This window comes from Serinus canaria, chromosome 2 (assembly GCF_022539315.1).
Source record: "Serinus canaria isolate serCan28SL12 chromosome 2, serCan2020, whole genome shotgun sequence".
In the NCBI taxonomy this organism is placed as follows: domain Eukaryota; kingdom Metazoa; phylum Chordata; class Aves; order Passeriformes; family Fringillidae; genus Serinus; species Serinus canaria.
The window spans coordinates 7,873,344-7,888,223 of NC_066315.1; the positions used below are offsets into that span (position 1 = coordinate 7,873,344).

At 42.4% G+C, this 14,880-nt stretch overlaps 1 protein-coding gene across 2 annotated transcripts in view; it reads left to right on the forward strand.

Moving 5' to 3' along the window:
* DPP6 (dipeptidyl peptidase like 6) overlaps positions 1–14,352 on the forward strand; it is a 405,874-nt gene extending 391,522 nt beyond the window's left edge. For both annotated transcript variants that reach the window (XM_050971416.1, XM_009085802.4), the window contains exons 18-26: positions 1,409–1,507; positions 3,829–3,898; positions 6,151–6,345; positions 7,709–7,763; positions 8,625–8,730; positions 9,541–9,599; positions 10,864–10,936; positions 11,036–11,109; positions 12,097–14,352. In XM_050971416.1, the coding sequence (XP_050827373.1) occupies positions 1,409–1,507; positions 3,829–3,898; positions 6,151–6,345; positions 7,709–7,763; positions 8,625–8,730; positions 9,541–9,599; positions 10,864–10,936; positions 11,036–11,109; positions 12,097–12,243 (878 nt within the window). In that variant the 3' untranslated portion in view covers positions 12,244–14,352. The remainder of the gene's footprint in view (positions 1–1,408; positions 1,508–3,828; positions 3,899–6,150; positions 6,346–7,708; positions 7,764–8,624; positions 8,731–9,540; positions 9,600–10,863; positions 10,937–11,035; positions 11,110–12,096) is intronic.
* The last annotated feature ends 528 nt before the right edge of the window (positions 14,353–14,880 follow it).

Sequence of the window (14,880 nt, forward strand, 5' to 3'; positions counted from 1 at the left end):
TCCCTGTGGTCCTAAAGCAAAAAGGAAAGTCCTTTAGGACATATGCCAATCTTTTTACTTCCTCCACAGTCTTCCTGGCTTTCTGTGAATGCAATTATATGAACAAATAAAAGGGCTTGACTAAATTCCCCTACGTGGCAAGCCCCTTTCTGCTGATAAAGCTACTTGTGTGTGCCATAATTAAATGAGAATCTTAATATTTAACTAAACGTAATAGGCTGTTGCTTTGCCACTTTTGTGGGGGCTGTGGCTTTGATAAAGGGCCAGGCTTTGCAGAAGCAGGGTGAATAGTCACAGAACCAATATTCTACTGCTGAAAGATCTCTGAAATATATTAACTGGGAAGGGCAAGGTTTTGTCTTCCTGGCCAGCAGAGATGGGCAGTGAGAGCAGGATGGTCAGGTACCAGAAGTGTTATTTGAGGAGCTGGGGTTACACATAAATTTATCAGTGTGTCTCAAAAGGGAAGTTACAGTCAGTGACACACACAATGGGATGTGAAATCTCAGATCCTCCTTGGGTTCAGGTGGCAGAGATAATGCCCTGGATCCCCCTGGCTCACACCCAGACTGATGCCAGGGGAATGAGCACTCCCTAGACCAGGATTCCCTCACCCCAGCCCTTGAATCCCCCCTCCATGGGGCTCAGGAGCTTTGCCCACCCATGGAGACATTTCCCACCATGTAAGACACACAGCCTGAGGTGCCCCCTAAAGAGGGGCCCTTTCCCTGCCAGCTGGGAAGGACTTATTCTGTCTGGTGCTGGAGGGAGCTGCTTTTTCTAGAAGAGGTTCAGCAGGTAGAGCACATGGCCAGGATGAGGGGATGAAGGTTAAATCCCAGGAAGGAGGAAGGGATCCTGTATTTGTGACCAGAGGGTCCTTGGGTCAGACACACAAGCAAAATGAAAAATTTTTGAAACACTCCAAAAGTCAAGACTGCTGCAAAACCTGACCTTGCAGGTCTGTATGGGCTTTGTCCACTCTCCTGTTCTGGGGCTTTCCTTCCCATGGGTTTTATCTTGCACAGCAGTACAACTGTGGCTGAAGCCCTCCCTAGTCTCCTCCCCTTCCTATTTATTATCTATAATTTGGACACAGCCTTGAGGATCTTTTCATTTGAGATCTCTCTTGGTATGCTGACTGGGACCCATGGTAGTGTCCCAGGTCACATTCCCACTCCTGCAAATCAGCTGAATGTCTCTGATTTCAGGACTACAGCTTTTTGCCAATGCAGAACTTGGGAGAGGTTTCAAAGATTTAAGTGAATTAGATTTCTGTGAGCACTAGAAGGAAATCCATTAGTAAGGAAACTTGCTTTATATATATCAAGGTGACTACAAAATGTTAAAATGCATTTTCACAAACTGTGCCAAAAGTTTTTGTGATCTTGTCTTGTTCTTCTTTCAGAAATTTTTGAGCTGGAGGTAAATGAAAATGTGCAGCTGGCTGTAAATGACAGGCAAATGCCTAAGGTAGAATACATGGAAATCAAGATAGATGATTACAGTAAGTAGCACCTTTCTTCTCACTTATTTTTCTCTTTCACTGCTGTAGCTGTGAAATGATACAGCCATCCTGACTAGACTGGCAGGAGGAAAAATGACTTTGACTCTCAATAAACTCACACAGTTTGCCAAGCACTCTCCTGGAATGTGCTACATAAGGAGGTTATTACAGAGGCAGAATTTGATGAGAATTCAGCTGAAGAAAGGCAAAATGATAGGGTTGGGTTTTTTTTTCTTCTTAAAACTTTCTCTGTGAAGAAAAAGCCACTCTGGGAAATGACACGGTGGGGTGCCCCATTGTTGGAAGCTTTTGCCCTGGGTGTGTGTGTGTCATTTGAAATGGGTTTGGAGAGGGATAATGTGTGTGCTTGCTGCCTACAGCTGTGGCTGCCTCTCAGTGCACAATCTGAGCTGCAGTGAATGAAGATGACTCTTGCATGACTGCCCTTTAGAGTGACTCAGGATTCTTCGAAAAAGCCATGATTTGGGAGGGTTTAAAAAAACAAACCAAAAAAAACCAAACCAAAAAAAAACCAAAAAAAAAACATTTTATGAGCAAAGATAAAGGAGATTTCACCTGAAGAAAGCAGAGACTTACAGCAGTTTGCACCTGCAGCTGGTGTGTTATTTCTACCACTTGCATAATCATTACCACACACACACATATATATATATCCCAAAGAGGGAGAGAAAAGCCTGGTGGCAAACAGCCAAAGTGTAAGCCTGTCTCTGTAGTTGTACCTGAAACAACCTAAAGAAACATCTCCTCTGGCTGTAAGCAGATACCTTCCCCATGTGGGGAAAATCCACCTACTCAGAGATGCACAAAGGCTCCCCAAAATCCCAGCTTGCATGTGTGGTGGCAGCTCTAGAACAAAACCCCAAAGACTCTGGGTGTTCAAAGTGCAGCCCATAATGTTTCCCATGGCAGAAGGAGTGTATTTCTCAGGCCACAGGCAGTGAAGTGAAAGCTGTGCTGCAGGCAGGTTACTGATTGCAGCCATTTCCAGATGTTATAAAATGTGAAACAAAGACTGAGAGATGGCTGCCATTTGAAAAGGGTAACAATGGCCCTAAAATGTTCTGTTTGCCACATGGGCATAGGGAACATAACCCAGTGCATAAAATAACAGGAACAGACGTGCACTTCCAAGTTTTATGGACAGGAAAGGATGGATAAAGAGCCCATATTTCCCCGCATGAGCCAGCTCATTTAAGACCAGCAATTTATTAGGGATAACTCAGCTTGATACTAAATTTTTTAAATGCATGCCTCGTTGCAATTCTTGTCATTTAACCAAAAATATACTTGTGTGTATATATATATATATATATAATAAATACAAACTGGCCATTCTGCTGTGCCATCCCTGGGTTTCCAAAGCTTTGGCTCAGCAGCCTTGGGAGCACTGCACGTAGCACTCTGTAATATTTAAAGTCAAGCCATGGCCTTTTTGGCTATCCCTGGGCCATTGATCCAATTTGCAGCTATTAGCATTCAGATGGAATAACTAATTAGGCAGAGTGTCAGGCCACGATTGCAAAGCAAACCACTTAAACCGTGCTGCTAATCTGTGTATTAATCTACTGAAAATGCTCCTAATACCCATTTAATTGCTGAGCCTTTGCTAATCTAGATTGTAGTTAACATTTCAAAAATAAATGTGCTCTTGTTAATGCAGAGAGTGTTTTCATGGAGGCAGTTTTGGCTACTGATACAAAGCCACAGAAATGACATTCAGTTAAAAGAAGCTTTAGTGATCACACCCCTCCTTTACATTGGTTCTGTACCAGTGTAACTTGGGCTTCAGCACCTTTGCCTCCTGTTTGCAACAAAATTTAACCCTTTGGAAATTAGGATTAAAATGCTTGTTTCTCCCTCTGTCCTCACCACCATTATAGCAAAATAATCCTATTTCTCCCCCAGCCACCATACTTAATTGAGTTTAAAATTACCATTTTCATTGCCAATTTTCCTCCTTCTCTGCTGCCCTGAAATATTGACTTCTCTCTGCGTCACTCATCCAGCTGCCAAAAAAGGAAAATTGTAGCTATTGACAGATGTTAATTGAACTCTGTAAAAATGATGCATGACTGAGCAGCTGACACTGTACTCCCCATTTACATTTCTTGTCACCTCAGCTATCACAACATGGGTCTTTGGCAACATCTGTGTTTCTAAGGTGATATTTGCCACAGCCTCTGAAGAAATGCCATTTTGCTCCTACTTGTCAGTGGCCAGAACACCAGAAAAATCTTTTGGAATCATGTCAGCATTCCCATATCAAAGATGTGTTGTTGATTGTTCTTCTTTTTGCTTAGGATTGCCAATGCAGATCTTAAAGCCAGCAACCTTTGCAGACACCGCTCACTACCCCTTGCTTTTGGTTGTGTAAGTTCTCTCTTGTCCTTTCTCTCTGTTCACGTTATCAGGGCAGCTTGGAAACCTTGGCCATGATCAGAAACCCTTTAGATATGTTTTGTACAAGGAATGCCAGAGTCCAGCACATTGGTTCCTACCCCATCTCACTTCACAGCTGGGAGAGGCCAGGTGTACCTCCCTCCTTTTCCATGTTTGAGCCAAGGTTTTCAGCTCTCAGGAGGGCACCCTGTTGAAATCCTGCAGAGTAAATTTGGGATTTTGTCAAGGCCTGTCATGCACACTTCAATCACTTGTGGGGCATAAATGGGAGGAGGAGGAGGAGGAATACCAGATGTATTTTGGCTTCCTGTCCCAGTGCTTAGGGCACCCACCTTGTGATTAACAGGTAATTTTAGAGTGGAATTCAGTCTGCCTTACTAGAACTTAAAATTCAGGTGCCCTCATGCAGAAATCATTCTCCTTTAAGTGCTGGTGTTTGCTAAAGTGACAGTAAAGAGAGAGCTGGAAACCTTTGAATATCTCCACAAAGTTAGCATTTATATGAAATAGGTAGGTTTTCCTCCTGGCAGGCAGAGCAGATGGGTATTTCATTATGCAACATTTAGTAACAATAATACACATTACTGAGTGGGGTTTTTTTGGCAATTTGGAAAGAAACTGTGGGAGGGAATTCGCTGACCTTGGAAGAACTCATTTGGCCCTGGCTGCATCCCAGTGCATCACTTACTGCCTGCCAGGGAACACCCCATGAGAGAAAAGCCTGATGCAGGAGGGATGAATGCCTGGGGAATGCCTGTGCCACCCTGCACAACTCTCCATGAAGGACAAAGCCACTGCAGGGAGCGTGTCGTTACATCATGGAATTAGTGCAGAGAAAATCTGCTTCATTTCCAAAGTGCTGGAGGAAGATTGGCTCTCATCAAGCACCCAGCACTTGATTAGGCTGCCCCTGGAGCTGGGTGGGTCAGGGTCTCACTTGGATAAATGCAAATGACTGGAGTCACATGTGCATTGAAGCCCTGCAGTGAAGTGCATGATGTCTCTGAGAACCCCAAAAATGACAAAAAAGTAGATAAAAATGTCAGTGGCTCTGCAGTAATCCCAGCCTAAAATTATTGCTTTAAGTCATCATCATCATCATCATCATCCCTTGTTTTTTCTGAGCTGCCTGGCTGAAGTAGAGTCTGTATTTCTCAAGATGGTTCCCCTGTACAGATCATAAGCAGAAGAGTGAAGAGGAGGTCTTGCCCACTCCTTTCACCTTCTCAATTTTGAGCCAAACTGGGCATTATTAAGCTGTTTTTTTATAACTTCAGAAGAGTCCTTTCCCTCTGTAGTTGTGTGAGGCAGTGATGACAGAACCACTTCAGCAGAAATCAAAAAAGAACTTTGGGAAAGATAAAAAACAAATATACATTAGAGCAGGCATAAAAAGGGAAAACTCAACTGATACCTGGTTACTCACAGGAGGAATCCTGACCAGTTAGAGATGTGCTTGCTGGTGTGGTTCAAACCTCAGCTGAGAGGCTGCTGTGCACAGAGGGAGGCAGATGCAACCCCAGCTTCCACCTAGCCTCAAAACCCATCCCACACAATCCTCCTCCTGCACACCATTGTGAGAGACAACTGCTCACTTTAAAATTCAAAAAGTTTTATTAAATCTTAACAAAAATTCAACAAAGGACTACATAATGAAAAAGTTGCAGCACTGGGAACTGCCCCTCATGGACACCACATGGCCAGTTCATCTTCAGGATGGATGCTCAGGCTTTTATACCCCTGGGGTTGCATCAGCCAGCCCTGGCCCCTCCCAAAGTCTGTCAGTCAGCTCTGCTTTGCCATTTATCAGTGGAAGCTGCTTTCTTGTCACTTGATTGGAGGTCAGGTGTTGCCATGCCTCACCCCCTAAGCAACTACCCCATGCAAGGGACAGGTGCAGCCTTCTTTGTACCTGTCCTAGACAGCCCAGGTGTCTGATGGCAACAGTACAGGGGGGAAAGGGAACTGTGGGGAGAACAGAGGACATCTAAACTACAATAACATAACTATACATCACTAAAGCTTTTCTTTAACACAATAGAGCCAATCATCTCATTATCCATCTGTAACACCATCCTTGCAGGGACTGGTGTCCCCTTCCAGAAACCCGTGCTCCTTCCCCTGCCCGATGGGGCTGTGGGTGCCCATCCCACGGCACTCCCACAGCCCTGGGGAGGGCGCTGGGTGCCGTTGCCTTCCCTTGATGCCTGGTTCTGTTCCAGAGATGGCACACCTGGCAGCCAGATCGTCACGGAGAGGTTCGAGGTGACGTGGGAGAGCGTCATGGTCAGCTCCCACAGCGCCATCGTGCTCAAGTTCGACGGGCGCGGCAGCGGCTTCCAGGGCGCCAAGCTGCTGCACGAGGTCAAGAGGAGGCTGGGCCTTCTGGAAGAGAAGGATCAGCTGGAAGCTGTCAGGTGAATGGCACTGTTATTGAAGGAATTCGTTCATTTGGATAATTGTTGCCGTTAAGTTTTCTGGAAAAATCTCCTTGCCCAGGACTTTTCTCCTGGGAAGCTGAGAAGCCTCAGAGGAAAAGGAAAACAATAATTATCACATTTGTTTCTCCTGTGTTTTGCTGCTTTGGAATGTGGTTTAAACATTGTTTACCAACTGTGTTTCAGTGGTTTCATGTGAATTATTTTTTACTTAATAACCAATCATCGTCCAGCTGTGTCAGGGCTCTGGAGAGAGTCACGAGTTTTTCATTATTATCTTTTAGCCTTCTGTCTGTATCCTTTCTCTATTCTCTAGTATAGTTTAGTATAGTATTCTTTAATATAATACAGTAACATAATATAATAAATTCTCAATTCCTCCTCCATTTGGGGAACCCCAAAAACACCACAGATAATTAATCCAAGCCTCATTAGTCCTGGCTGCTTTAATGGTGTGTAGAGTAGAGCAAGGAGATGGGAGGAAGGGACAGTGTTGTGCAATCACAACTGCATGTGAGAGGGAGCACTTGTCAACCAGAGCAGAGGGAGAAAAACAAGACTTAAACAGAGCTAAATTAGAGCACACTTATCTGTATCACATGTTCCAAGCCTATTTATTTTTAGCTCTGTACAGTCACACAGCTACAAACAAGTAAGCTTGAATATCTGTTTCTACATTAATCTTTTGCTTGCCTGGTAGTTGGTAAAAAAATCTCTTTAAATCCTTAAACTTTTTAAACAGAATAACCAGGGTAAAACCCTAAATGTCAAGTCCTGTCATATTGTTAGATTTATTCTGCTCATAATCACGTTAAAACCACTATCAGAGTATTGCAATAACTGTGCAATAGCATCTTATGGCTTCCAGAGGTAGTGCAGGTTATTTGTTGCCTTTGCTTGGTCAAATCCAGCACACAAGGTTGCAAGATTAAATCAGAGAGATCCATGTGAAAGCAGCTTGGTGTGATTTAGATTGTCTGTGTCAAGGGAAAAGGGCTTTAAACTGAAAAGGGGCAGGTTTAGATTAGATATTGGGAAGAAATTATTAACTGAGAGGGTGTGAGAACTGGCACAGACTGTCCAGAGAAGCTGTGGATGCCCCATCCCTGGAAGTGTCCAAGGCCAGGCTGTTGGGACTTGGAGTAACCTGGGATAGGGAAAGTGACCTTGTCCAGGGCAGAGAAGTTAGAACTGGATGATCTTTAAGGTCTCTTTCAACTCAAACCATTCTATGATTTTTTTCTGGAGCCAGTTTAATTTAAAGCTGGTTAAAACTACACTGGTTTTGCTCTTGAAGGGAAAAATATTTTTAACCCATTGCTTTTCCTCTCTCATGTTCTAGGACAATGCTGCAGGAGCATTTCATTGATAAAACAAGAGTTGGTGTGTTTGGGAAGGTAATGTTGCAACATTTCTCCCCTGTGCTGTCCCAGCCCACTAAACAGCTGAGTTAAACCCTGACTTATTGAATATATCAGTGGTGGCTTTTTTATTATTGTTTAATTTTGGGATAGACTGCACCTTGCCCAGTGCTGTTACAGGGGGAGGCTTTCATTTCACCAATGTGCTCATCAATGACTTCTTTTAAATTAACTTCCAGGTGCAAAAAGTAACTGTTGCTCAGAAAACATCATCAGATAGTTCACTATTTTTTCCCATTGCAAACTTTCATTTCCTTTTCACCTTGTCTCCTAAAGCCTGTGGGACCATGGGTACATCTAAATCGTGTGTACAACAACCCTGTGGATTTCTGAGGCTGATTTGCTGTGTGTGCCTGGGTGGGAAACAGCCCCTGTAAAGTACACACAGTTTGAGATGAGAGTGGGGCTGAGAGCAGAAATTGTTTACTTGAGAGACAAGGGCTCGGAGTGGGCGAGGAGAGCTGCACGTAGAGCAGCATCTCTGCAGGGAATTGTTAACAGGCTGGCAGCAGACACTGAAATTGTGATGCTCATTTTAGGTAGAGAAAGTCTGGGGTAAACATTTTGGAGAAGAACATTTTTATCAGGTTAGAGCTACAGCCATAAAGTGAGATGACAAAGGCCAGCTCTTTGGCCCACAACCCTCCTGCCTCCAGGAGATGCCAGCAACATCACCAGGCAGATGTCCCTTGGTTTGTGTTTCTCCAGAGCAAGGTGTTCAAGGCTCTGTAATGGCCAAGCATTTGCTGCAAGGTCTCAGCTGCCCTGTTTCTGTACCCAAAAGCAGCAGTGCCTCCCAGCAGGATCACTGATGCCCCTGTCCTGTTTCTGTTCCAGGATTATGGTGGCTACCTCAGCACCTACATGCTTCCAGCTGGTGAAGACAACCAGGTGTTCACCTGTGGAGCTGCTCTTTCCCCAGTGACAGACTTCAGACTATATGGTAAATCCCATTCCTCAGCCCACAGACCCCCCTGCTGACCACAAGGGATGTTTCTTCCTTATCCTTTCCCACTTGCCATTTTCCTTTCCCAAGATCTTGCTTATTTTATATTCTGTGCCTTTTTAGGAGTAGCCATACACCTTTTTTCCCCACTAAAGCAATTTAGCTGCACCAGTGGGACCAGCCATGGTAGTTGGAGCAATCAAATTATTTTATTAGTCCTTTTAAATAAAGGAGAATTGCCTTTAAACCCCTTCAGCCTTTGCCACCAACCACCCCCGGTGCCTTGAACATCCTTCTCCCTGCCTGAAGCACCCATCCATGCAAGCTGAGGTCCAGCCTGGCCCATCCTGCCTCTGACCACAGCACTGCCCTGCACATGGGGGTCCTTTCTCTCAGGGACAGTTCCCTTTGCACTTGGTGCCAGTGAAAATCAGGGGGCTGCCAGGGAACTCAGTGGTGTTCAGCCAGACTTCAGGAGCTGTCAGTCACCCCTGAGACCAAAGGGAACTTGCCCCATGTGAAAGGAGAAAGAGACACAACCTGATAGAGCTCTTCTATCTCAGTTGCTTTAACAAACAAAACAAAAAAAAGATTTTTCTGACTTATTTAAAGACCAGAAGTCCATGGTGATGATGACAGACTGTAGTATCACACATATCCTTAGTGCATTTTCAAAAACTTTTAGAAATGCATCCTCTATAATTAAGGCCATGTTAGAAAATAAGGTTTTTTTAGCAATTGCCATATTTGACTCAAGCACCAGTGTATTCCTGACTGAAAGTGATATTTTCATTTTTTCTCTTCAAGCTTCAGCCTTTTCTGAGAGATACTTGGGCTTGCACGGGGTTGATAACAGAGCATACGAGGTAACTGCACAGACACTGCATTTCCCTGATAAAATGTGAACTGGGTCTCAGCTCTCCCTCCATGTGCTTTCCTTTGGGAAGGCAGCAAGGTTGTGCAAGAGGGACTCACTAGTAAAGCTATGAAGGTGTCCTTCAGCCTGCTCACTGCTTTTCTTGTCTTAACAGTAATCATGGATAAAGTTTTTATTGATTAGCCCTGGTGTCTGCCTCTCTAAATTAAATAAATACAGTTTTAGAGATGGAAGGAGCTGAGTGGCTCAAATGTGCCCAAAAGGACACAGTGTCATGACCTCCTTGAAAGTTCTTGCCAGTGGTCTTGCCACTTTGATTCTCTCTGAGGTAAACAAATTCAAGTGAAATTCAGCTTGACTTTCTCAAACTTTGGGATATTTCAGATAGGCAGAACGCTGTGCCAGAACTGAGCAGGACATGGAAAAGGAAACACAGCACCAGTTAATATAATAAAGACATTGTTTGATACACATGATGGGATCAGTTTGATCCTGTGCTGAAATTACTTGGAGGAAAAACCTGATAAAGAATAGTCACAAACAAAATTAATAGAGAAAATCTAGCTCAGCTTCCAAGCCTTGTCTCCAGCCAGAAGACATGAAGGTAGCAAAGGTCTGGCACTGTTCTCACAGAGAAAGCAAATATCACCCTGTGCCCTCACAAGGGAAGATTTATCCTGGCTGCCTGAACTCTGGGCTCATTGCCTCTCAAATTTTGCAGGCACAATATCTACATTACTGCCAACACTTTTAGAAATTGTTTGTATTTATATTCCCTTGTGCATCTGAAAGACAGATGAGGACAAAGGTGTTCTCAACAGTGAACACTTGAATTTCATATCAGATCATCCCCCAAGGTGCCAGAACTCATTGAGGTTGGCTTCCAAAACACACCAAAGTCCCTCCAGGTCCATGAAGTGTTCTTAGGCAAAGGCACCTGGGCACACTTTTCATCAGAGTTTTTTATTTTGATATTTTCCATGTATTCTACAGTTCAGGCTGTCATTGAACATTATCAGAAGAGAGGAGGGTCTCTGACATGTTCCTGCTGCTGACACTGCCCTGCCAGCACAGGGTGGGGGTTTATTTTACCTCTAGATGTATATGAGTAGCCAGGAGAATGTGCTGTGCTGGTGTCTGCTTGTTATCCTGGTGATAAAGTATTAAATGGAAATAAGCACTTCTATTGCCTCCATATAAATTGCTAATTTTTAACCAGTTTTTAAATCTTATTGCAACCTTTACCTTCACAGATCAGCAAATTATCACACAGAGTGTCATTACTAAAGGACCAGACATTTTTGATCATTCATGCTACTGCTGATGGTAAGTTAGCCCATCATTTGAGTTCATTATATGCTTGTGATAGCTTTGATTTTTGTTAATTAAATTTGTCTCTTTAATGATTGCAATCTGTTTTTACAGAAAAAATCCATTTTCAGCATACTACAGACCTTATCACACACCTAATTAGGGCAAAGGCTAATTACAGCTTGCAGGTACAGTATATGTTTCTTTTTTTCTCTTTGAAGTTATTTCCCTATTTGAACTCAAGCTGCTGTTATGAAGCAAGGTTTGAAAAACCACTTGCAAACTCAGCCTGGCAGCAAAAGTAGCACCAGTATATAACTAATTTCTATTAGTCCCATGCTTATGTGTCATCAGTGTTTTGGTCTGGACAGTTGTAGAACAATTATTGAATTACAGTAATTTAGCTTGTGACAGACATAGCCCAAAGGAATTTATGCATGTTGACTTTCTTTGGGACCAACAGAACAAATTCAGGATGAATTTTGGGGAAATAGGGTTTTACATTAAATCAACCAGAAAAGTTACAAAGATATATGTCACCTAAATCTGACATCCCATTGGGAATGGCACAGCTCCACTTTCCACCAAACTACATCTCTGTTTTGCTGAATGGTCCATGTCTAAGCCATTAAATCTTTCAAAATGAGCCCACCCTACCATCCCTGCCTAGACAACCCATCATAATCATCTTGCATTTCTTCAAGTTATCTTCTCCATTTTATTGAAAAGTAGAGTTTAAGCAATTTAATTTCTGGCTTCACCATTTTTTCAATTTAATTACTTCTCCAGCAATATTTATTAATTTGTTTAACTAATGACATTTTTGCTTTAAAGCCCTCATTTTAGTCAGTACAACCTAATGCCATTTCTCTACAAAGCTGCACTTTTTTTAGTTTTCCCAAGGAGAGTGTGGGCTGGTTCTTCTTAGACTGAACCTGTTCAGAACAGAATTAAATGGAAAATCCTGCACCCCAGAAAGGTTCCTTGTGAAGGAAGATGCCAGTCTGCACTCAGAGCACTGTGGTGCCCAGGTTACCCTGGGCCTCACGAGCATCCAGGAAAAGCCCTGTGGTGCTGAGAAGATGTAGTGGGTTTGCAGCTCAAGCTGCAGGTGTGGGTGGTCAGTCCTGAGACTTTCAGCTCTAAAAGGTGTGTATTTACCTGTTTCTTTGCAGATTTACCCTGATCAAAGCCATTACTTCAGCAATGCAGCATTTGAGCAGCACTTGTACCAGTCCATTGTCAACTTCTTTGTGGAGTGTTTCCAGGTTCCAGACAAACTCCCACTGGCCCCACTGAAAGAGGAGGAGGAGGATGATTAACCCTACTTGTCCGTGCTAAGCACAAGGCAGATCTCTCTGACAATATGCAACTGGATCATTTTCCTGAAGAAAGAGATGTTGTTAGCATGTATTTAAAAAAAAAAAAACAAAACAAAACAAAAAAAAAACCAAACTGAAAGCAGCTCCTCTGCTTTACTTGACAGCAACTCCTTCCTAAATGGAAGAACTTTAAGCATGGTGAACTCAGCAGAAACTGCTGTCTGAAATAAATCCATCACAACCAACATCTTCTTTTTCTTTGGTTGGGTTTTTTTTTTTCTTTTTTTCTTCCTTTATTTTTTTTTTCTTTGCCACAAAATGACTTCTAGAATGAAAATGGTAAGATGTTGAACCTGAAGGGACACCCCAAGAAACCCCTTTGAGGACTGGAAGATTTGATGTCTCTTCGCAGTCAAGCAGTAGCAGTGAAATCCATCATGCACATTAAGGTTGCTATAGTTAGCATCACACTGTGTCAGAACAAAAAATCCAATCTAACACATGGAGAAGATTATAGCACAATTATTTTGAAGGATACAGATTCATGCACTTGCCTGCTCTCTTCCATCTTCAGGAGGTTTGTCATTGCTACAGGATACACAAACCCAGTTGTGCAAAATATCACTACAGCTACACTGATCTTTACCTCCCTGTAATTATTTGTTAATTCTGTATGGCTTTTACTTCTGTTGTTCATTGGGTCTCATGCTTACCTTATTAGCTTCTCAGCTTGTTCTGGATGGGGAAAAAACATAAAATTAATTAACCAACTCACTTTAGACCTCAGGGGTCTAATGAGGCAATGGGACTTGAGCTACCCAGATATTAAAAGATCTATTGGAATAAAGCAAAGAAAAACTCACTCTTGAGTTCCCAAAATAGCTCTTGCCAGCAAGATTGAGTATTTTCTTTGGCAGCCTTGAAAAATATGCACATAAATAAGCTAAATCAGCTTACATTGAGATATTTTTTATTGCGATGTAGAAAAATATGCGACAGTCATGATTATTCTTTCTCTTTCTTTGGCTGGTACCCTGCTAGGGAACAGCTAGGTGAGGCTGTGGTACAGGAATTTGTACCAGAGACCTCACACATCATCTTATAAAGCCATCTAAACAGAGACAATGTGCAGAGATTTATTGCACATGCTGTCTGTGGCTCAGTTTTATTCCATGTCAATTATTAGCATATTCCAAACACATTTAATTGTCTCTTCTGTTCACACTAGTCTGGACAACTGTAAAAGAAAAAAAAATAGGATTTTTTTTGCTTTAAAAGGTCTAACTGTTCATTTGAGCAGTGGAAAGCCACTTTTAAAACTCCTTGTGAAAACATTCAGCTTTCAGAAAGGAATCCAACCTCCATCCACTTCCACGTGCTGCATCATAAGAATTTTGACAGTGTCGCTCCTTGTAAAATATTCTGACCAAATGTACAGCCAGTATTAATACTGTATATTTCATTTTGTTGTATATAAAGGAATGTAAGTCAGCTCTTTGTCAGATCCCCAATCCAATATTAGTCTTGTGTTCGACATGCATGCGGGAACACTTCTTTGCTGGTCAGGACTCCTTAGAAGCACTAGCTTGGAAATATAACAATTAATGTCATTTCTTTTCTTGTTTTAACAGCTTGAATGTCAATGCCAGTTCCTACTTTTTACATAGTACTGTGGGTAATCTCAAATCCTGACAGCAATGATGATGTTTCCATTGTGTTCTTTAGTGTGTCTTTTTTCTTACCTTTATTTTAAGCTTTGAATGTTGGTTGTACTTTGACCATCATGAAAAAATATATTGATAAACCACAGGAATTACCTAGTTTGGTTGGGATTATCTCCTTTAATTTACAGTGCATCGACATTGTGTGAACAAGAACTACAGTGTAAATCTGCTTTATCTGGCAAAAAGCCAAACAGACCATGAGAATGCTGCGTGTCCAGATTTTGCTACGCTGAACAGGCTCGAGAGCCTGAAATGAACTTGAACTGAGAAACGTAAAAATCTGCTCTGTCCACAATCTTTTTGTAGAAAGAACTTTAGGATGTGGCATGGTAGTGTTTGTTCATTCATGGAATAAAACATTATTTTACCACCCTGGTTGCTACTGCTGTTATTTTGTGTTAAGTTATTTAATAAGCTGTTTCTGGTTGAATTGAGCCCAAACTGGCATGTGCTGATGTGCTGCACATCATCAGTGCCAGGGTGTTTCCCATCAGCTGACACCCACTAGACCAAACCAGATTTAGAAGAAGAGAAATTTCATATTTCAAAGCAAAACCAAGAAGTGATTGAGGACACTTACTCCAGGGTTTTTTTCCAGCAGATCAGGAAACAAGAAAACGGAGCACTGGGACAGGGAAGGACAGATTGCAACAGTACAAAATAGCTTGGCTGTTATTTTGTTTAATTATCTAAATGCAACTATTATTTTTTTTATTGTGCAAACAAATCAAGATTGTACTCTCAGCTCCCTGGCATATCTGGATGCCATAATGTTCAACTGTGGCATCCCAAAGAGGAAGAGAACTAATGAGCAGTGCCCTAGCAGTTCAGAAGGAAACCACAGTGGGAGAAATGAAGCATTGCTGGTAGCTAATTAACAAAGGCAGGCAGCCAGCCATGTTGGTAATTGTCT